We start from the raw sequence: 22117 nt of genomic DNA, 5'->3' as shown, positions 1-22117 counted from the left end.
ACAATTTTGGTTTTTGAAGTACGTAAAAAAATCATCGTGGTCCATTAATAATCTAGTATAATTTTTTTTTTTTTTCCATCTCCTATTTTATTTTTATCATCCTATTCTTTTTTTTTTCTATTATAATTAATTGCTGCTTATTACTGCTGCAAAGCAAATACTGGTACCAAGCAAAGCTAAAAATACAGCTAATAATTTAAAATATAATCACACCATTTATCAGAGAAAAAAAAAAAAAAAAAACACACCGTTTATGTTTTTCTTTGTATTGCATTTGTTCTAATTTTGAAAAATGGCAAACAATTTTAAAATTTTTAATCTTCAAAATCATAGACATAAATATAGATAATCTGGAATCCCATCTATCATAAAGTATAGATGAACAAAATAAAGCGTGAATTTTAATCCATTTGTCTCCAAAGTGACAATACAACAACGTGGTGCAAAAACAAAATCTTATTATTCCACATTTAATAAACAAGACACTAAAACAACCAACAATTGACCTAAACGACATTGATAATAACATTACCTAAATTCATCAATGAGATATTATAATTTCTTAAAAATAAAAATAAAAATATCCACCCGTCAGCCATCCAAATTACTGAAATTTCTAAAGTACTTGTACTAAAATTAAATCTACATCAAATCATATGATATAATGAGTATCCAACATAACTTACAACTTAATGTTGAAACAATAAATCCAGCCACACATTTCCTTTCCATCATATTATGATGCCATCAAAATCAACGCAGTACAGTGCGATCCAAATTATACCAACTACGAAGATTTCCAAACAGATGAACCCATTGGGAAAAAAACAAGTCTTCAAAGAATTATTAACCAAAAAATCAAAATAAGAAATTTGGAAGTTTTTGATACATGAATTTACTTTCAACTATATAACAAGTTGGACATAAACTGGACGATTGAGATGAGGATCATCCCTAATATCAACATCAACCACGTCAATTTCAATGGCATCGACTGCTTCCCCAATTGTGAAATCAATGCTGTCCATGTTCAACTCTGGAGTAAAAATAAAAATCATTATTCATAATGAATTGTAACATAAAAAGCAAATAAAATGTAGTAAAATCCATATTTTAAACTTTAAACCAGTACTGTATCAACAAAGCAAAGATAAATAATAAGATCCATAAAAGACTTTTCATTTTTGGGTTTGGCTTCTTGTATATCATTTCAGTTAGCTTGGTGGGTTGTGTCCAAAATTACCAACTTTACTCAGTTTTTCTCTCTCTTCAGAACAAAAAGAAAGGTAGAAAAACCAAGTAAGCAGTTCATACCATCGTTAATTTTGCTGTGAAGGCCCTTGGAACATCTTCTCCACATGTGAAACGAGATCAACTCATTTTTCTTGTCAGTAATGCAAGAGAGCAATTTTCCTACCTATCCAATATTAGCTTCTCCATTCACTAAACTACTTTTGTCCTTGCTGGAGACACTACTGACTGCTTTACTGCTGCTCTTCTTTGTCTTATCTTTGCTGGTTTGTGGGCCATCTTTGCCTGTGCTAACTAATCTCCTGATGAACTTTTTTTGTGGGAGTAGAGTACTTTCAGCCAAATTACTTTTAGTCGAACGTGTAGCTTTAGTTTTATCCTCAGGCTGTTCAATGTTTTCTTCTGATAGTATTTTCTTAGGTGAACCCTTGTCAGGGGTTCTTGTTGAAGCTGCACTATCTTTGGAGTCACCTGTTTGTTGTTTTGCACTTGCATTCTCTGGATCTGAATCAGGAAGTAATGCTCGGCGACTAAGCCGAAGTTGTCCCTTATCATTTACCTGTATTACATGCATGTAATTATCAGAGAGAAGTTTCTGCACCAGAACTCTGAGTTAAAGCAAATTTCATCAACAGAAAGTAAGGAGCAAAAAGAATGATACAGCTTATAAGAAAGCTAAAACAGAGAAACAGCCTCTACGAGGCAGATCACCGCTATCATCACAAAAAACCATTCCCATTTAAGAATCCTTTTAAAACTTTTAAACATCAATAATGGAAGGTGGGAAGAAAGCAACTTTTAAACATCAATAATGGAAGGTGGGAAGAAAGCCTACTGTCTTTGTTAAAGGGTATTAAAGAGTGTAGAAAATAGCTTCTCTTGTTATCTGGTATGCAATCTCAAATATTAATTTTGGTGGTTCGTAGGGTCTAACTAAGGACAAGTATCTGCTAAAGGGTATAATGATAAGCTAATGCCCAAAATCATAAGTGAACATGTAAAGAGTATAATGATAAGCTAATGCCCAAAATCATAAGTGAACATGTTGCACTAGAATAATTAAGGAATGGTAGATTTTATACCTCGATAAGTTTAACATCAAAACGGTCTCCAACTTTAAAAGCCTGACACAAAATAACAACAGAAAACTCAAATCCACCATGATATGTAGATAAAGATTTATGGAAGTAATAGCATAAAATATATGTGCGTACATCTTCTGGCTTTGCCAGCCAATCTGAACTCAACTCACTGATATGGCAAAGTCCCTGCAAAAGAAAAGATAATTGAGATGTCAATATCGAATTTTCAATCCCAATACCATCCATAGGAAGATCCCCTAGAATAACATAAAGATTTACAAAATGTACACCGAAAAACAAATGATAAGTTAGTTGCCAGAAGCAATAAACCATACCTCTCTCCCAGGTGCTATCTCGAGAAAAGCTCCATAAGGAACTATTGATTTGACCTCACAGTTCCTAATAAGAGACCGCTACGTCAAGAACTCATAGTATAGTACACCAAGAAACAAACAAGATGCAATGTTACACATGGGAACTCCATAATAAGTTTTTGGACAAATTGACTTTTAATATGGTTGCAAGATCCAGAAAATCTAAAATAACTATGAAATCAATGCCAGAGAGTACTAGTAAGTTTTAAACAAAATTTCGCAAAAGGATATCCAGTCTATGTTTTATTGGCTTGTACAATTTCATTCATTAAATAAAATTGCAACAACCTTATTAGGGAACATTTCCAACGAAAGTACACTATTTCATTATGTCAAAACAGGAAAACCCAACAAAGCAAAACATAAAAAGATAAAAAATAAAATAAAATAATAATATTTTCAAGATACCTGTATATATCACCAACAGTCGGAACCATTGTCAAATTACTTATAATAGCTTTAGACTTTTCTAAACTGGACAAGTCCTTTGCAGTAATTTTCACCTGGATAAACCGTAAATTTGTTAATATTCCTTAGGGCGAATGTTATGTGAAAATAATTACCAACCAATTGGTAAGGTTCCCTATTGAAAACTTACTATCCCATCATCTTGTGTGTCAATAGACTCTACTCCGGTTTCTTCTATAATACTCTTCACCTTCTTCCCACCAGTACCAATGATTAAATTTACTTTCTCAGGTTTGACCTATATTAAAACAAGATGAGAAACAAGAAGCATATTGCACAAAGTAGATCATCCGTTCCAACTGGCAGAGCAAATATGAGTTTATAGTGTCCACTAACCTTCATGACATGTATCAATGGGGCATACTTAGACAGGGTTCTCGAAGGGGGAGGTGAGGATTTTGACATTTCAGCTGAGTTTTTCAATACAAAAGAAAAAGAAGAGTCAACTTCACTTTCTAATTAACAGGACATGATAAAACATAATGAGCTGGAAAGTTATATTAGAAATACTAAATTAACAAAAGACCACCACCTATGTGGCTCTTTAGAATCAATATAGAACAGGATCATATAGAGCTAACCTATAGTTAAAAAGTAAACATCTTTAATTACTCGCAGACCACATTCAAATTAACAAAACAAGGGAGCAAAATTAATTGATTTTAGAGAACAAATTTGTACTTAAAAACAACTACTGGCAGCATGGTGATATTTTACACAGAAGAACTAACAACTTTACAATATATTCCAATATAAATATTAGAAAGACTTATTTTTTCTGCTAATGTTCCAAGTTTGCTAAAGTGAGAAGTCATTTTAATTTAAGAAATATTATATAACACAAAGGATAAACCAGCATCAGCGTCAAATTCTACTTAACTCTAAATCTATCAGCTCCTATGAAGCCTGAATTGAGTGGTATATACAAGATGCAAATTACAAATTAGAACAGAAGGATGGAATGCTTTGGTTTTACTTATTTTTTTGTTTCTAAGTAAGTGCCACTGGTTTGAAAGGCAATTTAACACATTTTCACAGTAATACTACACAAACATTTATAAATTTGTGAACATGGATTTGGTTTTCTAAAAGTTACTGGAGATGAACAGGACACAAAGCCAAAGTGTTTTAACGAACAAATTTTCATGAAATTCAAGTGCATGTTACTAAAAGTTACCAAGAATATGCTTCCGGCCATCCTTTGCTTGTAGCAGTGCCTTTCTCATAACAGGCAAAGTAATTCCACCCACCTAACAAAGGAGATAGGTCACTAGTTATTTTTGGTGGTTCAAAACTGTTTTTAGAAATCAACAGCCAAATGCATTATAAATGTTTTTGAAAACTGTTTTCTGTTTTCAAAAACAGAAAACTGTTTTGAAACAGTGGGCCAAACAGATATTTTGAGTAAAAATATACTCATCACTCTTAATTTCATATAGTTATCAATGAGAGCCCTGTAACTTAAAAAGTTTTAGTAAGAGCCTAGTAATTATTACATGGGTTCAATCACACTTCATTGACAGTGAATAAAATCAAAGTTGATTTAAATAAATAAATAAATAAACCTATGGAAATGTACAACTGAAAAAGAACAGTTTCCTTCAAAAGAATTTATACTTGGACGGTTGCACATATTTTTTCCATCAAAATATTGTTTTCCATCAAAATATTGGTTTCCATTCATTCAACTCAATTTATACTTACAAGGCCTAAATTGAAATATTTGAATTTGGAGGACCCACATTAGAGAATTAATACATGAGGGACCACAAGTATAACCTTTAGATCTTCATCTTTCCATCTTTCTCTACATATAACCACATGGAGAAAAAGGGCTGGCAGGAAGGAGGCTAGAGTAGCATGTTGACTTTGATGAAAACAAGGAATTCCATTGCAAAAATGAAAAACATAAACATAAATAATAAAGAACATTGAACCAGAATGCAACAACTTACCTTTATGTCCATCTGAAATGCAGTTATGCCGTCTTCACTTCCAGCAATCTGCAATTACTGAATTACTCACTACAACATTTTGCTTCTATCATTATTTTATTGTACTTGTGCAGCTAATGTGGAACTAACACTTAACTCATATCGACTAGAGATGATGTAAAATTTTAAACAAAAACCAACAAGGTAGAATAGATAAGAACAAATCTTTAAACATAGGACCTTAAAATCCATATCTCCAGAGGCATCTTCAGATCCGGTGATGTCAGATAGAATAAGTGGAGTACCATCACCGCCAAATTCCTGAGTGTCCAGTACCATACCCATAGCTATTCCAGCAATAGAGCACTTAATTGGAACCCCAGCATCTTCCAATGCTAAGCAGCCGCCACATACGGATGCCATACTGTTACAAAAGTAAATATCTATATTTATATAAGATATATCATATAGTAAACTAATTTATATGCATTTCTCAGAAAAAAGAAGTGTACCTATACAGAATATTCATGACAATAATTAAACATGTTCTTGAAAGTTCTTTTATATTATCAAATAACAAAAACCAACAAAAAATTATTTCATATTTGATCAATAAATTTGAAAAGTATTTACCTTGAGGATCCATTGCTTTCAGTGATGGTACTTTCAACACGTATGGTGTAAGGAAAATCATCTTCAGAAGGTAAAATTGGTTCAAGGGCTCTCTCTGCAAGCATTCCATGACCAATTTCTCTCCTACTAGGAGCACCAATACGTCCAACTTCCCCAACACATGAAGGAGGAAATGAATACTGAAAAATCAGAAAGCAAAATCAATACATATGGTAACATGATTAACAATTTGTTGTTTCCAAACCAAGAAACAGTCCTCCACTTCATGGCCAAACAAGAGGAGCTACTCTTTAGCGAACGGAAAGCTGACTTGATGTACATAGTTTAGCTCACCTCCTAACAACTCAAGCTTTTAGGTTTTGGTTGTTTAATATGGTATTTGTATGTTGTCTTTGTTCTAGTGTTCTAACTTTCGTGGCCCCTTGTTTCTGTTAACTTATATGATCATACATGTATAAGGCCCACCATTTGGTTGACAGTTATTGGGTTGGCCTACACATGAAAGGGAGTTTGAGTCTGTATTCTGTTGGTTGGATAGATCAGTCAGGCTACTACCTAACAGATCATGCTTTGGAGACTTGTAACACTATTCATGTTATGCTAAAGGAAAATGGAAATATTAATGAAGCATATAAACCAATTGAAGGATCAACTTTTCTACTATCTGTAAAGGATGGGAAAAGATGGTCTATGTTCTAAGCAACAGACTTGCAAAGCATATTCGTAGTTGTAAGCAGGGATATGTGCTCAGGTGCCTTGCCAATTGGCCCAAAGAAAAGAAGGGATTGCCACATCATATAATAAAGAAAAGCGAGAGATAAATTTCAATGACACCTGGAGATAAAACCTCTTCAAATCATCCACACCTACGAGGTTGTCTATTCTCTGTGCCATTTGTTTATCACCAAGTGTAACAACAGCCAATGACTGTAAAATACACAAAAATAAAATAAGAGGTCAAAGAGACTATAAGCAGCATTTAAAACATCATAATATGCACAAGAAATGGAATGCTAATTTAGGTTTTCCAATTGCATATTAAAAATGGGGCATATATGACATATTTGTCTCCAGAATTAGTTTTGGCTGGAAACTTGACTGATGCTCACAAAACAAGAACATAGGGCATGATACCATAAAAATGGATAGGATACCAAGCATAATTGTAAACTAAAATTTACAAAATATAATAGCAAATATTGTTGATTGATTTCTATAGTAATATAAAGCACAAAGGCTCAAAAGATAAAGATATGTTTGCCTTCTCACTCTACTTATTCAATTCAGGGGAAGCAAATTCAACTTTGGCACCAATGTCAAATTGGTCTTTGCATCCTTTTTCTTTTTTCCTGTTCTTTTTAAACAATGTCAACCCTGAATTTGATAAATGTAGCTCCACGAATCAGAAGTTACAAACATGCTAAATATAAGCACAGCCATCACAGAAACATGCATTACATGTAGACAAGTAATAACCAAGAAATCTGGTAAAAAGCAGATTTTGACTCTAAGTATTTATGATAGAGAATTGTACAGCACAAACCTGTGTTTCCCCACGTGTAAAAAGAGCACTTCCATGCGCTCTAGGAAGTAGTCCACATCTTGAGTTAATTGGACGTATCTCATTGGCAGTGCGGCCATCACTTCTTTTTTCACCCTGTAAGAAAATGTATAAAGAATAGTATTTAAGCAATGAGAGTAACTAGCACCATACTACTAATTGTGCAATTTGAATTACCATTTTAGCACACAGTTAAAGGCATGCTGTCTTCATTGAGTTTCTAAACTAGAAAATTGAATACAATCATGAAATTTCCAATCCTAAGTACATTTTACACACACAAAATAGGTTTACATTTTCTCTACAAGATGTTTTGGCAATATATCAGAAAATCAATGTAGTATTTTTGTCCAACACTGTTTCAAAATGAGCAAGAGATCAATATTGACAATATATGCTAATGTAAGCAAATAATTAGGTCTTCAATAAATCTACTTATACAAGAGAGTCCAAACTAAATGATAAAATAAAAAATAAAAAACCAAAAAGAGTAAGGCAAAAGAGCTTAAATAAAGCATAATTATAATTTAGTGTTTATGCCTACACCTAAAGTACATTACAAAGGCCATATCATGATCTACACCAATTCTTGCCAAAGCAGTTATCAGTTTATGATTTTCACGTAGTTCAAATTCATTAAATAAGGGAAACCCGTTGTTTATTTATGAATGAGGTGCAAATTCACTATTATTGCCAACATACAATCTTCGTTACATGCTTCCAATGAAACAAAAAACATTAGTTTGGGACTCTTTCAAATGAAAGAAATAAACATAACGAATTATGCATTTTTAACAATATTGTATCTGCGTCCATGCTTTTAGGTATAGATTGAATCCAGATTTCTCATACATAATAAAGCTTAACAATTTAAATGACCAAAATACACAAGCTGTCAAAGCAGTAATCAGTTTATGATTTTCATATAGTTCAAATCGTTTAATAAAAAGGGAAACCCATTGTTTATTTATGAGTGAGGTGCAAATTTTCACTATTATTTCTAACACACAATCATCAATACATGTTTCCAATGAAACAAAAAACTTTAGTTGGGACTCTTTCAAATGAAAGGAATAAACATACCTCCACAATGCGTCGGCGCAGAAACATAGATGAAATTTCCTTAAATACTAGCTTTACATCAACTTCTGAAAACAGCTAAAATATAAGAATGACACATCATTAGTTCTTGCATCATCAAAATGTCCTCCATCAAAATTTTGAAAAATAAAAGTGGCTGTATTTACCTCAATCTAAGGTTATTCATTAAAGCAAAAATAGAATGGCAGTAACATCAGCAGGTGATCAATCTACTTCAGCCAAGGCTTATTCATGAAATTGTTGTTTTGCATGTTACTAGTGTGAAACTAATTTGATTCTAAGGTTGCTCACAAGTTTCAACAGAAATGCCTAAAAATTTACTTTCATAGGAAATAGAAACTCATTAAAAAATTTAAAAAAAGATGATGTAGAATTGGGGAAAAACCTTACAGCAGTTCACAACAGATCACAAATAGAACAATGAGCACATGACTTAAGAAGAAGAAGAAGAAGAAGCCCATTATCTTACAAGAAAATGTAACTAACTTCCAGTTATTAAAAGGAACTCATGAAAGAAACAATAGATAAGTAGATCTTTACCAAGGGAGTTGCTTTTCTTGGAGTAGGCTTTATATGGACATCACCTTCATCCACTTCACCATCCACAACCACCTCTTCATCCTCATCTTCATCCTCAAATATTTCAGGTATTGTTTCAACAACTCCTAAAGCTGCATCAGGGCTAACATATCCTTTTTCAGTAAGTATTGTTAAAACTTTTTCTTCCAACAATGCGAGGGCTTTCCGTCTTGGTATTTTGTTCCTAATCTGTAGGGCTCGTACCAACTCATCACCTGCAATTTCCTGTACATGGTTCATAATTATATCTTACCACTAAGCCTTTTCCATATGCTAACTTCACATCATCTGACAAAACATGAGGACTGGAAATCTAATTAAAAAGAACAAAATTAAAGGAATAGAGAAGAATAATAAATTGTCATTTAATACGATGGAATGCTGGCAAGACAAACCGACTAAATAAAAGTTCTTTCCTATCTGGAACTCCTAATCCTGCCCCAATGAGGTTGCCTCGGTGCAGCTAAACAGTTAGAAATCACTAGAAGAGAATGTTTTCTCGTTAAAAATCACTAGAAGAGAATGTTTTCTCAAAGCAAAATGAAAGATAACACATACTTCAACATGCTTATATAGTTCAGGAGGAGGTAATTTGACAGCATCAAGCATTTTTCGTTTCCCACACTTCCTAACCAAAGCCTCTACCTCATTGCAAATTGCTCGTACTGCATCCTGGTATTGGTGAAATAAGCAAAAGTTTACTCATCTTCACAGATTTTTCCAATAAAGGATTAAAGAAACACCTGACAATTAAACCTAACCATGTAAAATATAGTAAAAACAAACACATGGTATTTGCTTCAAATGTTTTTTATGCATAACCCAGTGTAAACAAAGCAGCAGGAATAAAATCATCTAGATAAGGAAAATACTCATATTAAAGTCATTTTAAAGATGATGACAAACATTAATCATCTAGTAACATCATTAGATAATAGACTGTAGACATTTGCATTATAAGTAAAAACTGCATTAGAAATAGAAACTCAGTGAATTCCATTTAATTTCATCCAACAGGATCAAATCAAATCCAAATTATACCCAAACCAATATAAAATCCTAAAACACCAAAAACAGTTATATAAAAAAATTTATTTGGTAAACATTCCCAATAAAGTTTGTTTACCAACAACACTCCCTCCGATCCCACATCAATTTAGATACTGTCTTTCTAATATATTATAGTCCTACTTGCTTTTCTCTGAGCTTCCATTCACCTAGACCAATCAAAGACATATATGATTGGCAAACACAGACCCTTCTCGTCACCCATGCTTTGAAATAACTAAAAGAATCAAGGTATTTCACAAAACTGAACCTCTCACTACAATCCCATCAGGAATAATTCCAGCACCTCTTGTTTTGTCTACTTGAAAAACTATTCTCCAACAAAATGAAACAAAAGTCGCTTGCTGGTGACTCTGCCTTGCATCCCCCAACAAAAGAAGTCCAGAGATACTGGCGATGTTAGCATACAGCCTTATTAATGCTTTCTTTTCTAGTAGATTTCACATGAAAAATTTGGGAAAAATGTAATATTTCTGCATTGGTTTTCTTTACCCCTAATAGAGAGCATAGCATTAGCCGTTTAAAACTAAGAAGACGGAGATAAATAATCACAAGTATTAACTGAACATGGTTACATAATTAAACAAAGTTACAACCTGCCCAACTTCCACTGCTTGCAGCAACTTTTCTTCTGGAAGAAAATTACAGTAACCCTGCAACCATGATTCTGAATCAGCTTGGAAATAAGTAAGTATGGAATTCTTTTGTCATATTAATGTCTACTAAGGACAAAAAACAAAAAGAGGAAAGAAAGAAAGAAGTATTGAGTTAAAAGGTATTTTGAATAATAATTGTATTTGTATATTTATTGAGCCCGTTAATTTCAACTGGGAGTCTACCTCTATCATTAGTATTGCACTATCTGTGCCAGCTAGCAACAAGTCCAACTCAGAGTTTTCCATCTCCTTAGTTGTTGGATTTACAATAAACTTATCACCAATAAGACCAATTCGAACTCCTGCAATAGCTTTTGAAATTGGCACTTCTGAAAGAGCACTGTAATCAGCCAATAAACATAGGTGTCTCAAACACTATTACTGATATGTCCTATATTTTCCATAGAATATAAAGGAAATAAATATTTGAATAAAAATACACAGCAATGCCGGCTGCTGTGACTGCCAAAGAATCGGGGGAGTGCAAACCATCATAACTCAAAACCTGCATTCATAAGAAGACAATGGAAGTCCTGAGGAAAGTCAAATGTAAATCAAGAAAGACAATGGCAATCCCTGTGATACCTCAACTTAAACATATCTCAAAAAAACCTATTCGTCCCTGCAATATGAATACTTGCCAATCTTAACAATGATTGATGGTTAATTTGAGTGAGCTACTACTTCAAAGATAGATTCCAAGCTATACTATAATTACTGCAAGCCTTTCCAGTTTAAATGATGTTAGGAACGTGTTTTCTTCTTTTCTGCTAGAATGTGAATTATGGTCATTCTAAATTTTTTAAAAATAAATAAAAAGGAAAAGAAAAAGAAATTGGCAGTACTACCAAAAATAATCTTAAAAGTCGAAATATTCAAGAGAAATTCACATTAGACGCACCCAAGAAAGTATCTGAGTTTCATGGTAGAAGCCCTTCATCATAGTTGGACGTAAAGGCCTATCAATCAATCTACAGATAAGAACCTGCATGCAACAAAAACTAACATAAACACACCTACATAAAAATAAGATCAAGTTTTATAGAACATAACTATAAATAAATAATAGATAAATTTAACGAATTTTAGTTATAATGAAAAAGAAATGATATTGGACTTATTTTGGGCCTAATAATATGTTGGTAAAGAAGCCCACATGTGTTGACCGAAGAGTTTAGCTTTGTCCATTAAACTTGCCTTAATGATGCATGTTCATTAATTTATCAAACTCATGCACATAGAAGTTAACCACATTCAACAGTGTTGTTAGACACATTGCATTGTGAGTTATTGTGTTGCTTTGTTTGTCTATCTTTTGGTCCATGTACTTTTCAAATCCATATGTGTCTTGGGCCCTACAAAAACTCTATAACAATAGAGTATGAATGAAACATGGCTAAATTGAAACAGTGAAACTTTCCAGCAAAGGAAGCAAAAAAGCAGGTCTACAGACCTACTGTGGTGCCTAAGGTTGTTAGGAGTGATTGCTAGAATTCTACTAATGTAACACTGGTAATCTATCCTTCATCTTCTTGCTTCTTTTCATACTACATCGTTATCACAACCAATTAGATAGAAGTGTAAAAGAACAACCTAAACTAATACCAGCTTTCAGTCATGGACACAATTATGATAAACATATAAACTTCAAAAGCAAGCACTTGCAAAAGTACCAGGGCTGCTAATAATTTGAATTCTAAATGGAGAGAATGAAAATGGAATTACCAAACCCAGCGCTTGATACCTAAATCTTTACATGACTATGATATTACCATGAAAGTTTCAATGCACCATATGGGATCAAAGGGTTTTTGACACTCAAATGATAGTGGATACCTCATGATCTTTGGTTCTCCCTTCCCGTTTGAAAAAACCTCCACTGAAACAACAACAACAGATAAAATTCATGAAAAAAAAGTTTTAACAAATGAGTAAAAATTTAAAACTAACTAAAAAAATGGGAAACAGAAGTCCAAGAGATACCTAGTCCGACCTGCTGCAGAGAAACGCTCTTGATAATTTACAGAAAGAGGGAAAAAGTCTGAAGGCTCACTAGGAATGTCAGACAAACAAACAGACGTGTAGATAATCTGCAAGGAATTTAAATTCTTTAGTTTCTTCAAAATAAATAAAATCCAAAGTAAACCATGATGATATTAGTTATAATTGAAGATGATAATTGCAAGAAACAAGTAGATGAACTTAGTTTTAAGAAACTGAAGAGGGGGGGGGATGTATTTTTAAAGTGACAAGAAGATGTCCCTTGTTTTCAAATTTTTAATCTGAAAACTTATATTGGAAATTTCTGCTCCCTTGAAAGCTATTTTTTAGAAGAAAACAAAGAAAGAAGAAGAAAGAGAGGATTTCTAGAACTCGATTTTCTCTAATAAAAGTGTACATATGCAACCTCTACATAAAGAATATTTAAACGTTTTGCCTGACCCTTACTAAGTATCCTTGCATATAACACCCCCACAAGCTGGAAGGTTTATGTTTCAGTAAGGGAAAAAAAGACTTCTAGGAACAATTTATATAAATGGATAATCCATGAACTCTTTATAATTCAATCTCCAATAAGAAGTCACAAACATATATCAATTGCGAATTAACAAAGCATCATGGGATTTACCCAAAACAAGCTACCATTTTTTTGAATCATGACCAAAAGACTAGGCAAAACAGCATAGCTCCCAAACGTTTCCAGTTTTTTTTACCACATAAACCCATAATGCATTTAACCAGTAAAGAAGAGCACAAGCTAGGACACACCTTACACAAACCAAACACTCTCAATGCTCAATGTACACACAGAGACTCAGCTAAATCACAATGCAAAAATAAGTGATCAACGGTAACTTAAATATGCACTTCTAGAAATTTGAACTAAAAGTTCTTTTTCTAAAAGAATGTCAAAACTTACAGTTTCTCCGTCTGTTACAGTAACAGAAGCACTGGCTTGTCTTCCAATATGACCAGTCTCAACCAGAATCTATAGAGATCACAAATATATATTACATAACCATCATTTAGTATTTGTTTGTCATTTGTCAACTATAATATAGATGTACCACAGTTTTATAGCATATAGTAAGGCTAAATATATAAACAACAAACAACATGGTACCAAGGTTCAGTTTTGCAGAGTCTTTTAACAACAAGATTTCACATGTCAAAAACTTCACCTAATAGTTGGCAGTATATCCCAACTAGCAAAACAGTATTTAGTAGATACATTTATTATTATTATTTCTTTTAATCAGAGCGGGTTTTCTTTATATTGTTTACTCAACCTCTCGCAAACTTAAAGCTATTACTTTGTTGAAAACACTATAAAGACATTTTTTCCCCCAAAAACTTCACGGTTCTTGACGAACTAGTCCAACCCAGTTCAATTAAAATCTCATTTATCACTATAAATTCACAAGGAAAAGAAAAACCCGGAAAAAAAAAATCACGGCATTGGAAAGTGAATTCGAGAAAAGTAATATTACCACAAAACTTGTAACTAAAAATTCAAAATTTATAAACATTTCCCCACCAAAATTCTGGAACTCACATGTCTATCGCCAATGGGGATTTTGACAGAGTAAGGCTGAGGGAAAACGTGAGAGGCATCCGAGACGACAGCCTCGGAAACTGGAGGGTCAGCTAAAGCCCTGACGCTAAAGCCCTTGGCATTGTTTCTGGAAAGAAGCAGAGGAAAAGAACCCAACTTTGATTTCCCCCTGGAGGTAAGGCTGCGATGAGAGTTTGGGAAAAGGAAGAGCTTGGAGCTTTTTGGGTGAAGAAATTGGGAGTAACAGGGCCTGGAAGTAGGGTTTGCGAGCATTTTTATGCTTCGCAGGGTTTGGGAGCTGGATGAAGAGCAAGCAAGAGCAAGAGTGATAGAGCAAAACTTTATCCGTTTCTTATTTCCATAGCGCGCGAGGTTAAGAAGAAAAATCAAAAAAAAAAAAAAAAAAAAAAAAAAAAAAAAGCAAAATATATAAATTGTAATCTTCCTTTTTTTTTTTTTTTTTTGTTAATAAATTGTAATATTCCTTATGAGGAAGATTTGCCACAAAATTAATTCTGAGCGTATAAATTGTAATTTTTGTACATAGATAGACAGACTTTCAAAAAAAAAAAAAAGTGTAGCAAAATTAACAGCGTTTATTAATATAATAAACTGAATAAAAAAAAGAATTCGGAATGTTGAATATTATTACAGTTTTACATAAATATAACCACCAATAAACCACTTCGATAAAATAACAATAACTCAACTATTTAATCAACTACCTTCACTTAATACAAGTACATATTAAAGAGTCACTGAATGAACTTTCCCCATGCATCTTTTCTCTTTACCTACATTCAAAGATAAAACAGAATAAATAAATTTAATAAATATATTCACATACTTTTGAAATGAAAAATCCACACCAATGCTTGCTTATTCTTAACCTGAAGGGAACATATTTCTCCTCATGCAAAAAGCCTTCCAATTAAATCTAGGAAAAATAAATAAACCACCAACATATGGGGAAAAACAATACTACTCTATATATATGTGTGTGTGTATAAATATAAGATATACAAATAATAATTAAATTTCTCTTTTAAGAAACTTTTTTACTATGCAGCTTCAGAACTATTTTAAGAAAACTTGGAAGTTGAAAAAAAATGGCACATAAAAATATGGTGAAGGTGAACTTTGTAAGTTTGTGAGTGGCTAGATAGACACTAATAATTTTACCTACCTATAAGCTTTTAAACGTCCTCAGGAGCTTTGCCTTGCGCACCGCTACCATTACATAAATCCAATCAGCCAAATCATTCAACACCTTGAAATATGCCAATCTCCATGTTTTGTTAAAGAGCAATGTTCCACAAACACCCCAGAATCCCACAACATATCCAACTCCCATACTCACATAGAATCCTCGGCTTACAAACTCGTTTTCGTCTTCTTGATCATCCACAGCTTCTTTGGTAGGTTTGGAAGGGAACTGTTCTTCTCCTGGACACTTTCTAGGGAGTGGATCTCCACAGAGTCCAGGATTATCCATGTATGCACTTGCATTATGGCTTTGAAGTTGAGTGCTTGTTGGAATTTTACCCCACAAGTTGTTCTTCGACAAGTCCAGCACACCGAGCCGATCCATCATGGCGAGGCTTTGAGGAATTTGGCCAAATAAATGGTTACTCGATAAATCAAGAACATCTAATGATTTCATGTCACCAATCTTCGCAGGAATCTCTCCGCTTAGATTGTTTCTCGATAAATTTAAGGAAACCAATACATGAAGTCGAGTGATTTCTCTAGGAATTTCACCACCTAGCATGTTGGATGACAAATAATGCTCTTTACAAGTTCCAAAGTACTTCCAAATTCAGAGAGTTTTCCCTTCCATAGTATTTGTACTTTGTCATCTTGAATTGCAACCCTACCTTCCCTTGGACCACGAGAGCTAATGTAGGAATAAGAAATGGTTGCAATTGTGGCTCTAACTTTCTTCATTTCAGTAAAATTACCGAAACATGCCTTTGGAAGACTTCCTGAGATGTTTTCGTAGACAAGGCCAACAGTTGAAGATATTGTAGATGACATATATTTGAGTTGTTAGACACAAGGTTAATGTATGCCAATCTGACTCAGAACCAAATAAACATGCCAATCTGACTCAGATCCAAATAAGTCAAATAATGCAAATCAATCAATGAAGATTAGTCATTAAGTTACCTGTCAAAATCCAGGGTCTTAAAGCATTTGAGAAGTTTGAACTGCTTGAGATGGAATCATGAGTAAGATCAAGCGCGATAACATTGACCAGATCTGTTTTGGCACTCAATTCCAAACCAATGACAGCAATCTCTTTCTTCCTTCTTCTTTGCCCCCAAGATGAAAGAAGATCATAATCATCCTTAAGATTTTCCTTAAACTTGAGAAGTGCTTCTCTTTCTCCATCTTTGCACCTGACAGCTCCTAATGATCTCAATAAGGAATTACACAACAAAAGAATGGAAATTAGCAAAAAACTGTGAGATAATAATCTATCCATGGTGGTTAATTATAGTAAGCAAGATGATCACAACTTCAAAGATATATATATATATATATATATATATACATATGTGTGTGTATGTGTGTGTGTGTGTGCGCACTTGTAGTTGAATATTAAATTTCTTTGTGCTTACATTGATTGACTTGAGAATCAACCCTTTGGCCACTATTAATTTGCTTTCAATATTTATTTATGGGGTCTCATTTTCTAATCTATTCCCTAACATCTTTTTTTCCCTGACATGCATGGCTTTTAGCAAGTATATATCTTTAATTTGATTATGTCATTGGCTGGTGATAATAAACCTATGATAAAATTAAAAGAAAATAATGCTTATCTAGGAATAATCGAAGCTTAATATTTAGTCAAAACACATATGCATGAAATTTTTACATATAACTTTATTATTGTACGTGTACATGCCCACATTATTAATGCTATGTGCATCAAATTATATGTAATAGCAATATATATATTATGATTTACATATAATTAAATAATATATTCCATTAATTATATATAATTTGATGCTAACAATCACAATAACATAGGTGCACACTTTCTACAACACAACTATATATGTATATATTATAAGTGTAATCCATAACCAATGAAATCATGCACCTAACCAATAATTTTAGAAGGGCAAAACGACTCAAAAGTTTTCTCAACTCAAAAGTTTTCTCGTCTTCTGGAAGAGAAGACATAAATAGGAGAGGTCCATATTTATTACACTACCTTCCTTTTTTTTTTGGTTAATTATTATTATTATTATTTTAATATTTTACGAAGAGTACTATTTCACTATACATATTAATATGGGATAGGCACGTGCGTGTTTTACAATTTAACCTAATATAACTATTGATATTGAATTAGAGCCTCACTATAATATATATATATATATATATATGTATTTATATATATATAGGCAATAACGTAACTCCTTTTATTTCTCCTATTAAATAACTACAATCACTCAAGATTTAAACGCTCATATCATTTCATAATAAATTAATAAATTAATTATCCCATTTAATTTTATTAATTAATATAATAGATATTCCTCCAAAACTCATAATAAATTAATAAATTAACTGTCCTATCTAATTTTATTAATTAATCATATTATAGAGAGAGTATTCTAATAGATAAGATATTCCTCCAAATCAACGATAATATTAGTTATATATATGTGGATATAATCTTAACAGATTATTCTAATGGAGATACTAAAAACTAAGTTACTAACAGCACTATAAATAGAGAGCTTTCATGCTCAAGATAACTACAAACAGTAGTAGTCAAAATAGAGAGCCTTCACGCTCAAGATAACTACAAACACTAGTAGTCAAGATGGCAGGCTGTAAATTGATGTTCGCGTGTTGTGTTTTGGTTGCTTCATTAGCCATGTGTAGTTATGGTAGAGAGATGAGAGTCCTGACTCTCTCTGATGATGACGTGAGTTACGTATGCCACCCTTCCAGATTTATGAAACTTGGATTGGAGATGAGCAACTTCGCATATTGCGACTCCTCTCTGTCGTTCCATCTGAGGGCAAAGGACTTGGTGGACCGATTGACATTGGAAGAGAAGGTGCAGCAGATTGGAAACACAGCTCAAGGAGTGGCGAGGATTGGACTTCCTAAGTACGAGTGGTGGTCAGAAGCACTCCATGGTGTTTCAAATGTTGGTCCTGGAACTTACTTCGATGATGTTGTTCCCGGCGCTACAAGTTTTCCCACTGTTATTCTCACTGCTGCATCTTTCAATCAGTCACTTTGGAGAAACATAGGCGAGGTATATTTACTTTAATACAAAATTATTATAATCAAACTTTCTAATTATTAACTAATATATACATTTGTAGCTGTGACATTAACTGATTTATTGATTAAATGAATATATATATATATATATATATCATGTAATGTGTATGTGTATATATGCAGTTTGTGTCAACTGAAGCAAGGGCAATGTATAATCTTGGAAGAGCTGGATTGACATATTGGAGTCCGAACATAAATGTAGTGAGAGATCCGAGATGGGGAAGAATTCTTGAGACGCCTGGTGAAGATCCATATGTAGTTGGTTTGTATGCTACCAATTATGTGAGGGGGCTTCAGGATGTTAAGGGGACAGAAAATGCCACCGACTTGAGCTCTAGACCTCTCAAGGTTGCTTCTTGCTGTAAGCACTATGCTGCCTATGATCTTGATGCATGGCGTGGAGTGGATCGATACCATTTTAATGCTAAGGTATACATTTAATTAATTACCTACATATATATATATATATTTATATATATTATAAGGTCTAAATATTGATTATTCAGTTCTTTATTATTAGAAAATAATATATACATGTTTAACTTATTATTTATTTGTCATTAATTAGGTTACAGAACAAGATATGATGGAAACTTTTCTTCGTCCTTTTGAGATGTGTGTCAAGGATGGTGATGTTTCAAGTGTGATGTGCTCTTACAATAGAGTCAATGGCATTCCAACTTGTGCCGATCCTAATCTTTTAAAAGGCACCATTAGAGACAAATGGGATCTTCATGGGTATGCATTAATTATGAACTCATAAATATAAGTATTAACAATGATCAGTTTATAAATATGTTTGTTTTATTTGATATAATTTAACCGAAGAGTTGCCAGTTGATAATTAATATCATTAATTATTTTATTTCATTGGCAATGTGGCAGATACATTGTCTCCGATTGCGATTCTATTGAGGTGATGGTGGATGGTCACAAATTCTTGGGAGACAATAAAGAGCAAGCTTCTTCACAAGCCCTTACAGCAGGTGTAGCACTTAATATAATTATTAATTATATATATTTATATTTTTTAATATTCATGAACTAATGTAACAATATTTTTATAATTAGGTTTGGATCTGGATTGTGGAACCTACTATACTGACAGCCTTCAAGGCGCAGTTCTTGATGGGTTAGTCAAAGAAAAAGATATCGATCGATCACTCGAGTATCTTTATGTTGTGTTGATGAGGCTTGGTTTCTTTGATGGAAACCCTGCTTTTCAATCCCTTGGCAAGGATGATATATGTTCTGCTGAACATTTAGAGCTGGCACGTCAGGCGGCAAGAGAAGGAATTGTACTTTTGAAGAATGATGATGATACTTTACCTCTCAATATTAACCATGTTAAAAGCATTGCAATAGCAGGACCTCATGGCAATGCCACCTCTGCCATGATTGGAAATTATGCCGGTATTCCCTGTAAGATGGTTTCACCATTGGATGCGTTTACCGCAATCAACAACAAAAAGGTGACATTCGAAATGGGATGTTCCAATGTTATATGTGCTGACAATGATAATGCTGGATTGATTTTTACTGCTATGCAATCCGCTAAGGATGCAGATGTTACATTATTGTTTGTGGGTTTGGATCTTTCGGTAGAGGCAGAGTCCTTGGATAGGACTAATCTCCTCCTTCCAGGGGACCAAACTGACCTCGTCAACCAAGTTGCTGCAACTGCCAAAGGTCCAGTTATTCTTATAATTATGTCCGCTGGAGGGGTTGATATTACTTTTGCTAAAAATAATCCAAACATCAAATCGATTTTGTGGGTTGGATATCCCGGCGAGCAAGGAGGCCAGGCCATTGCAGATGTTGTGTTTGGCAAATACAATCCAGGTAAATTTTTACTTTTAGTTTTAATTATTTTTTATTGTTCCAATAATTCAGTACTGATTGTTTTTACAATTAAATCAGGTGGTAGATTACCTGTGACATGGTATGAAGCCGATTATGTTAACCAACTACCAATGACATCTATGCAATTGAGACCAGTTGAGAGCTTAAACTATCCGGGAAGGACTTATAAGTTCTTTAATGGATCAACTGTTTACCCATTTGGTTATGGGATGAGCTACACCAAATTTGCATACAAACTTGTATCATCCACTCAAAGGCTGGACATCACATTGGCAAATCACCAGCATTGTCGTGTGGTGAACTACACGAATTCCAAATTTAAACAAGACTGTCCGGCTGCTGGAGTGGACCAACTGGACTGTGATGCTAATACAGTGACACTTGAAGTAGCAGTGCAAAATGTGGGTCCCAAGGATGGGAGTGAGGTTGTGTTGGTATATGCAAAGGCTCCACAGGGTATTGTTGGAACTTATATCAAGCAATTGATTGCATTTGAGAGAGTATTTATAGCCGCTGGTGGGACACAAAATGTCAAGTTTGAACTTGATCCATGCAAGAGCTTCAACATCATCGAAGACACTGCTTATAACGTATTGCCATCTGGTATCCATCGAATCGAACTTGGAAATAATGCCACGATCTCCACGACTCTGCAAGTTAACATCCATCATTAGGATTGGGATTAAGATTAGGATTATAAAGATAGGATTTGCTTTCTAGGATTCTATTCATTCTTATTACCTTTTTACATTGTCTTTCATTAAAAAGTTACGTAGGATGAAAAAGGATTGTAGGCCTTTTAAGAGTCACTGTTTTTTTTTTTTTTTTTTTTTTTTTTTTTTAATTTTTTTTCTTTTAAATAAATAATAAAATGTTCAATTTCAATTTTAAAAGTAATTATCTAATATATATTCATTGTCTTTTATCCTCAATTTATCGCTAGTCTTGTTACTCTAATGCGGGGAAAAAGTTTCTACTACTCCCGGAGTACCCACTGCTCAGTCCTCCTCCCCTTCTGTGCTTGACGCGTGCATTAACTTTTCCAGATCATAACCAGCTTTTTTGTACTCCAAATGCACGTTATCTCACTCCGTTTGTCTCCTGTCACGCCTTCTCCTTCCCTAAAACGCAGCCTTCTCCTTTCCTAAACCAATGGCTTCTAACCTGTGCAATTTCGAACTCACAAAACAAATTTTATCAAGGAAATAAAGAAATCTATGTGGATGGGGTTGAGTTGGAGAAGAGAAGAGAGAAAAGGGAAAGAGCCTCCGATTGCAAATTTGCAAAAGAAAATATATATATATATATATATATGTTAGAGTTAGTGACCCGAATTCTTGATGACCCGATTCGAAAAGCTCGCGGTGCGACCCATTTGGTGAAACTAATTTTGGAGAAAAATTTGAGGCTCTGTAGTGGAAGCGGAGGTCTCGGGCCTATCGGCCGTAGCATATATATTTCTTATGTTTTTTGGGGTTTTTCGGCTGGAATTGGGGTTTCAGGGTATCACGAAATTTAGCTCACCTTTGTACCAATCTTTGGATATTGAATTTGCTTCTCCCTGCCTGTGGTTTTTCCCATCAAGGGTTTTCACATAAATTGTGTGTTTGTTCTTCGTTTTCTTTGTTTTCGTTGCTAGTTATTTTTTCTCCCAATTCCGTAACAATATAT

The 22117-nt window shown here is 33.6% G+C and overlaps 3 protein-coding genes across 5 annotated transcripts; 1 reads left to right on the top strand and 2 right to left on the bottom strand.

Moving 5' to 3' along the window:
• Positions 1–631: 631 nt before the first annotated feature.
• On the bottom strand, positions 632–14624 carry LOC107433502 (polyribonucleotide nucleotidyltransferase 1, chloroplastic). Of its 3 annotated transcripts, XM_048477264.2 has the most exons (25): positions 14264–14623; positions 13628–13696; positions 12691–12797; positions 12544–12586; positions 11609–11692; positions 11148–11212; positions 10891–11047; positions 10648–10704; positions 9542–9655; positions 8945–9208; positions 8387–8461; positions 7286–7399; positions 6577–6669; positions 5743–5921; positions 5350–5533; positions 5131–5178; positions 4353–4425; positions 3512–3585; positions 3306–3413; positions 3116–3210; positions 2669–2732; positions 2466–2519; positions 2334–2375; positions 1315–1810; positions 632–1036 (listed from the first exon to the last, which is right to left on the bottom strand). In XM_048477264.2, exons 1-24 carry the CDS (start codon positions 14534–14536, stop codon positions 1418–1420), a joined length of 2829 nt encoding a protein of 942 aa, XP_048333221.2. In that variant the 5' UTR covers positions 14537–14623; the 3' UTR covers positions 632–1036; positions 1315–1417. The 3 variants fall into 3 exon arrangements, with proteins under 3 accessions (XP_048333221.2, XP_048333222.2, XP_048333223.2); XM_048477265.2 differs by lacking the exon at positions 9542–9655 and having other exon boundaries at positions 14264–14624; XM_048477266.2 differs by lacking the exon at positions 14264–14623 and having other exon boundaries at positions 12701–12797; positions 13628–13655.
• Positions 14625–15449: 825 nt separating this feature from the next.
• LOC112489094 (receptor-like protein EIX1) lies at positions 15450–16751 on the bottom strand. The gene is made up of 3 exons (XM_060815481.1): positions 16433–16751; positions 16141–16248; positions 15450–16027 (listed from the first exon to the last, which is right to left on the bottom strand). Exons 1-3 carry the CDS (start codon positions 16749–16751, stop codon positions 15450–15452), a joined length of 1005 nt encoding a protein of 334 aa, XP_060671464.1.
• Positions 16752–18063: 1312 nt separating this feature from the next.
• Positions 18064–21236, top strand: LOC125423551 (beta-xylosidase/alpha-L-arabinofuranosidase 1-like). The gene is made up of 6 exons (XM_048478140.2): positions 18064–18554; positions 18707–19012; positions 19152–19321; positions 19469–19569; positions 19655–20425; positions 20504–21236. Exons 1-6 carry the CDS (start codon positions 18111–18113, stop codon positions 21118–21120), a joined length of 2409 nt encoding a protein of 802 aa, XP_048334097.2. The 5' UTR covers positions 18064–18110; the 3' UTR covers positions 21121–21236.
• The last annotated feature ends 881 nt before the right edge of the window (positions 21237–22117 follow it).

The sequence above is a fragment of the Ziziphus jujuba genome, chromosome 3 (assembly GCF_031755915.1).
Source record: "Ziziphus jujuba cultivar Dongzao chromosome 3, ASM3175591v1".
Classification (NCBI taxonomy): Eukaryota; Viridiplantae; Streptophyta; class Magnoliopsida; order Rosales; family Rhamnaceae; genus Ziziphus; species Ziziphus jujuba.
The sequence above is the reverse complement of the archived record's forward strand: the minus strand, read 5'-3'. Positions and strand labels throughout refer to the sequence as shown.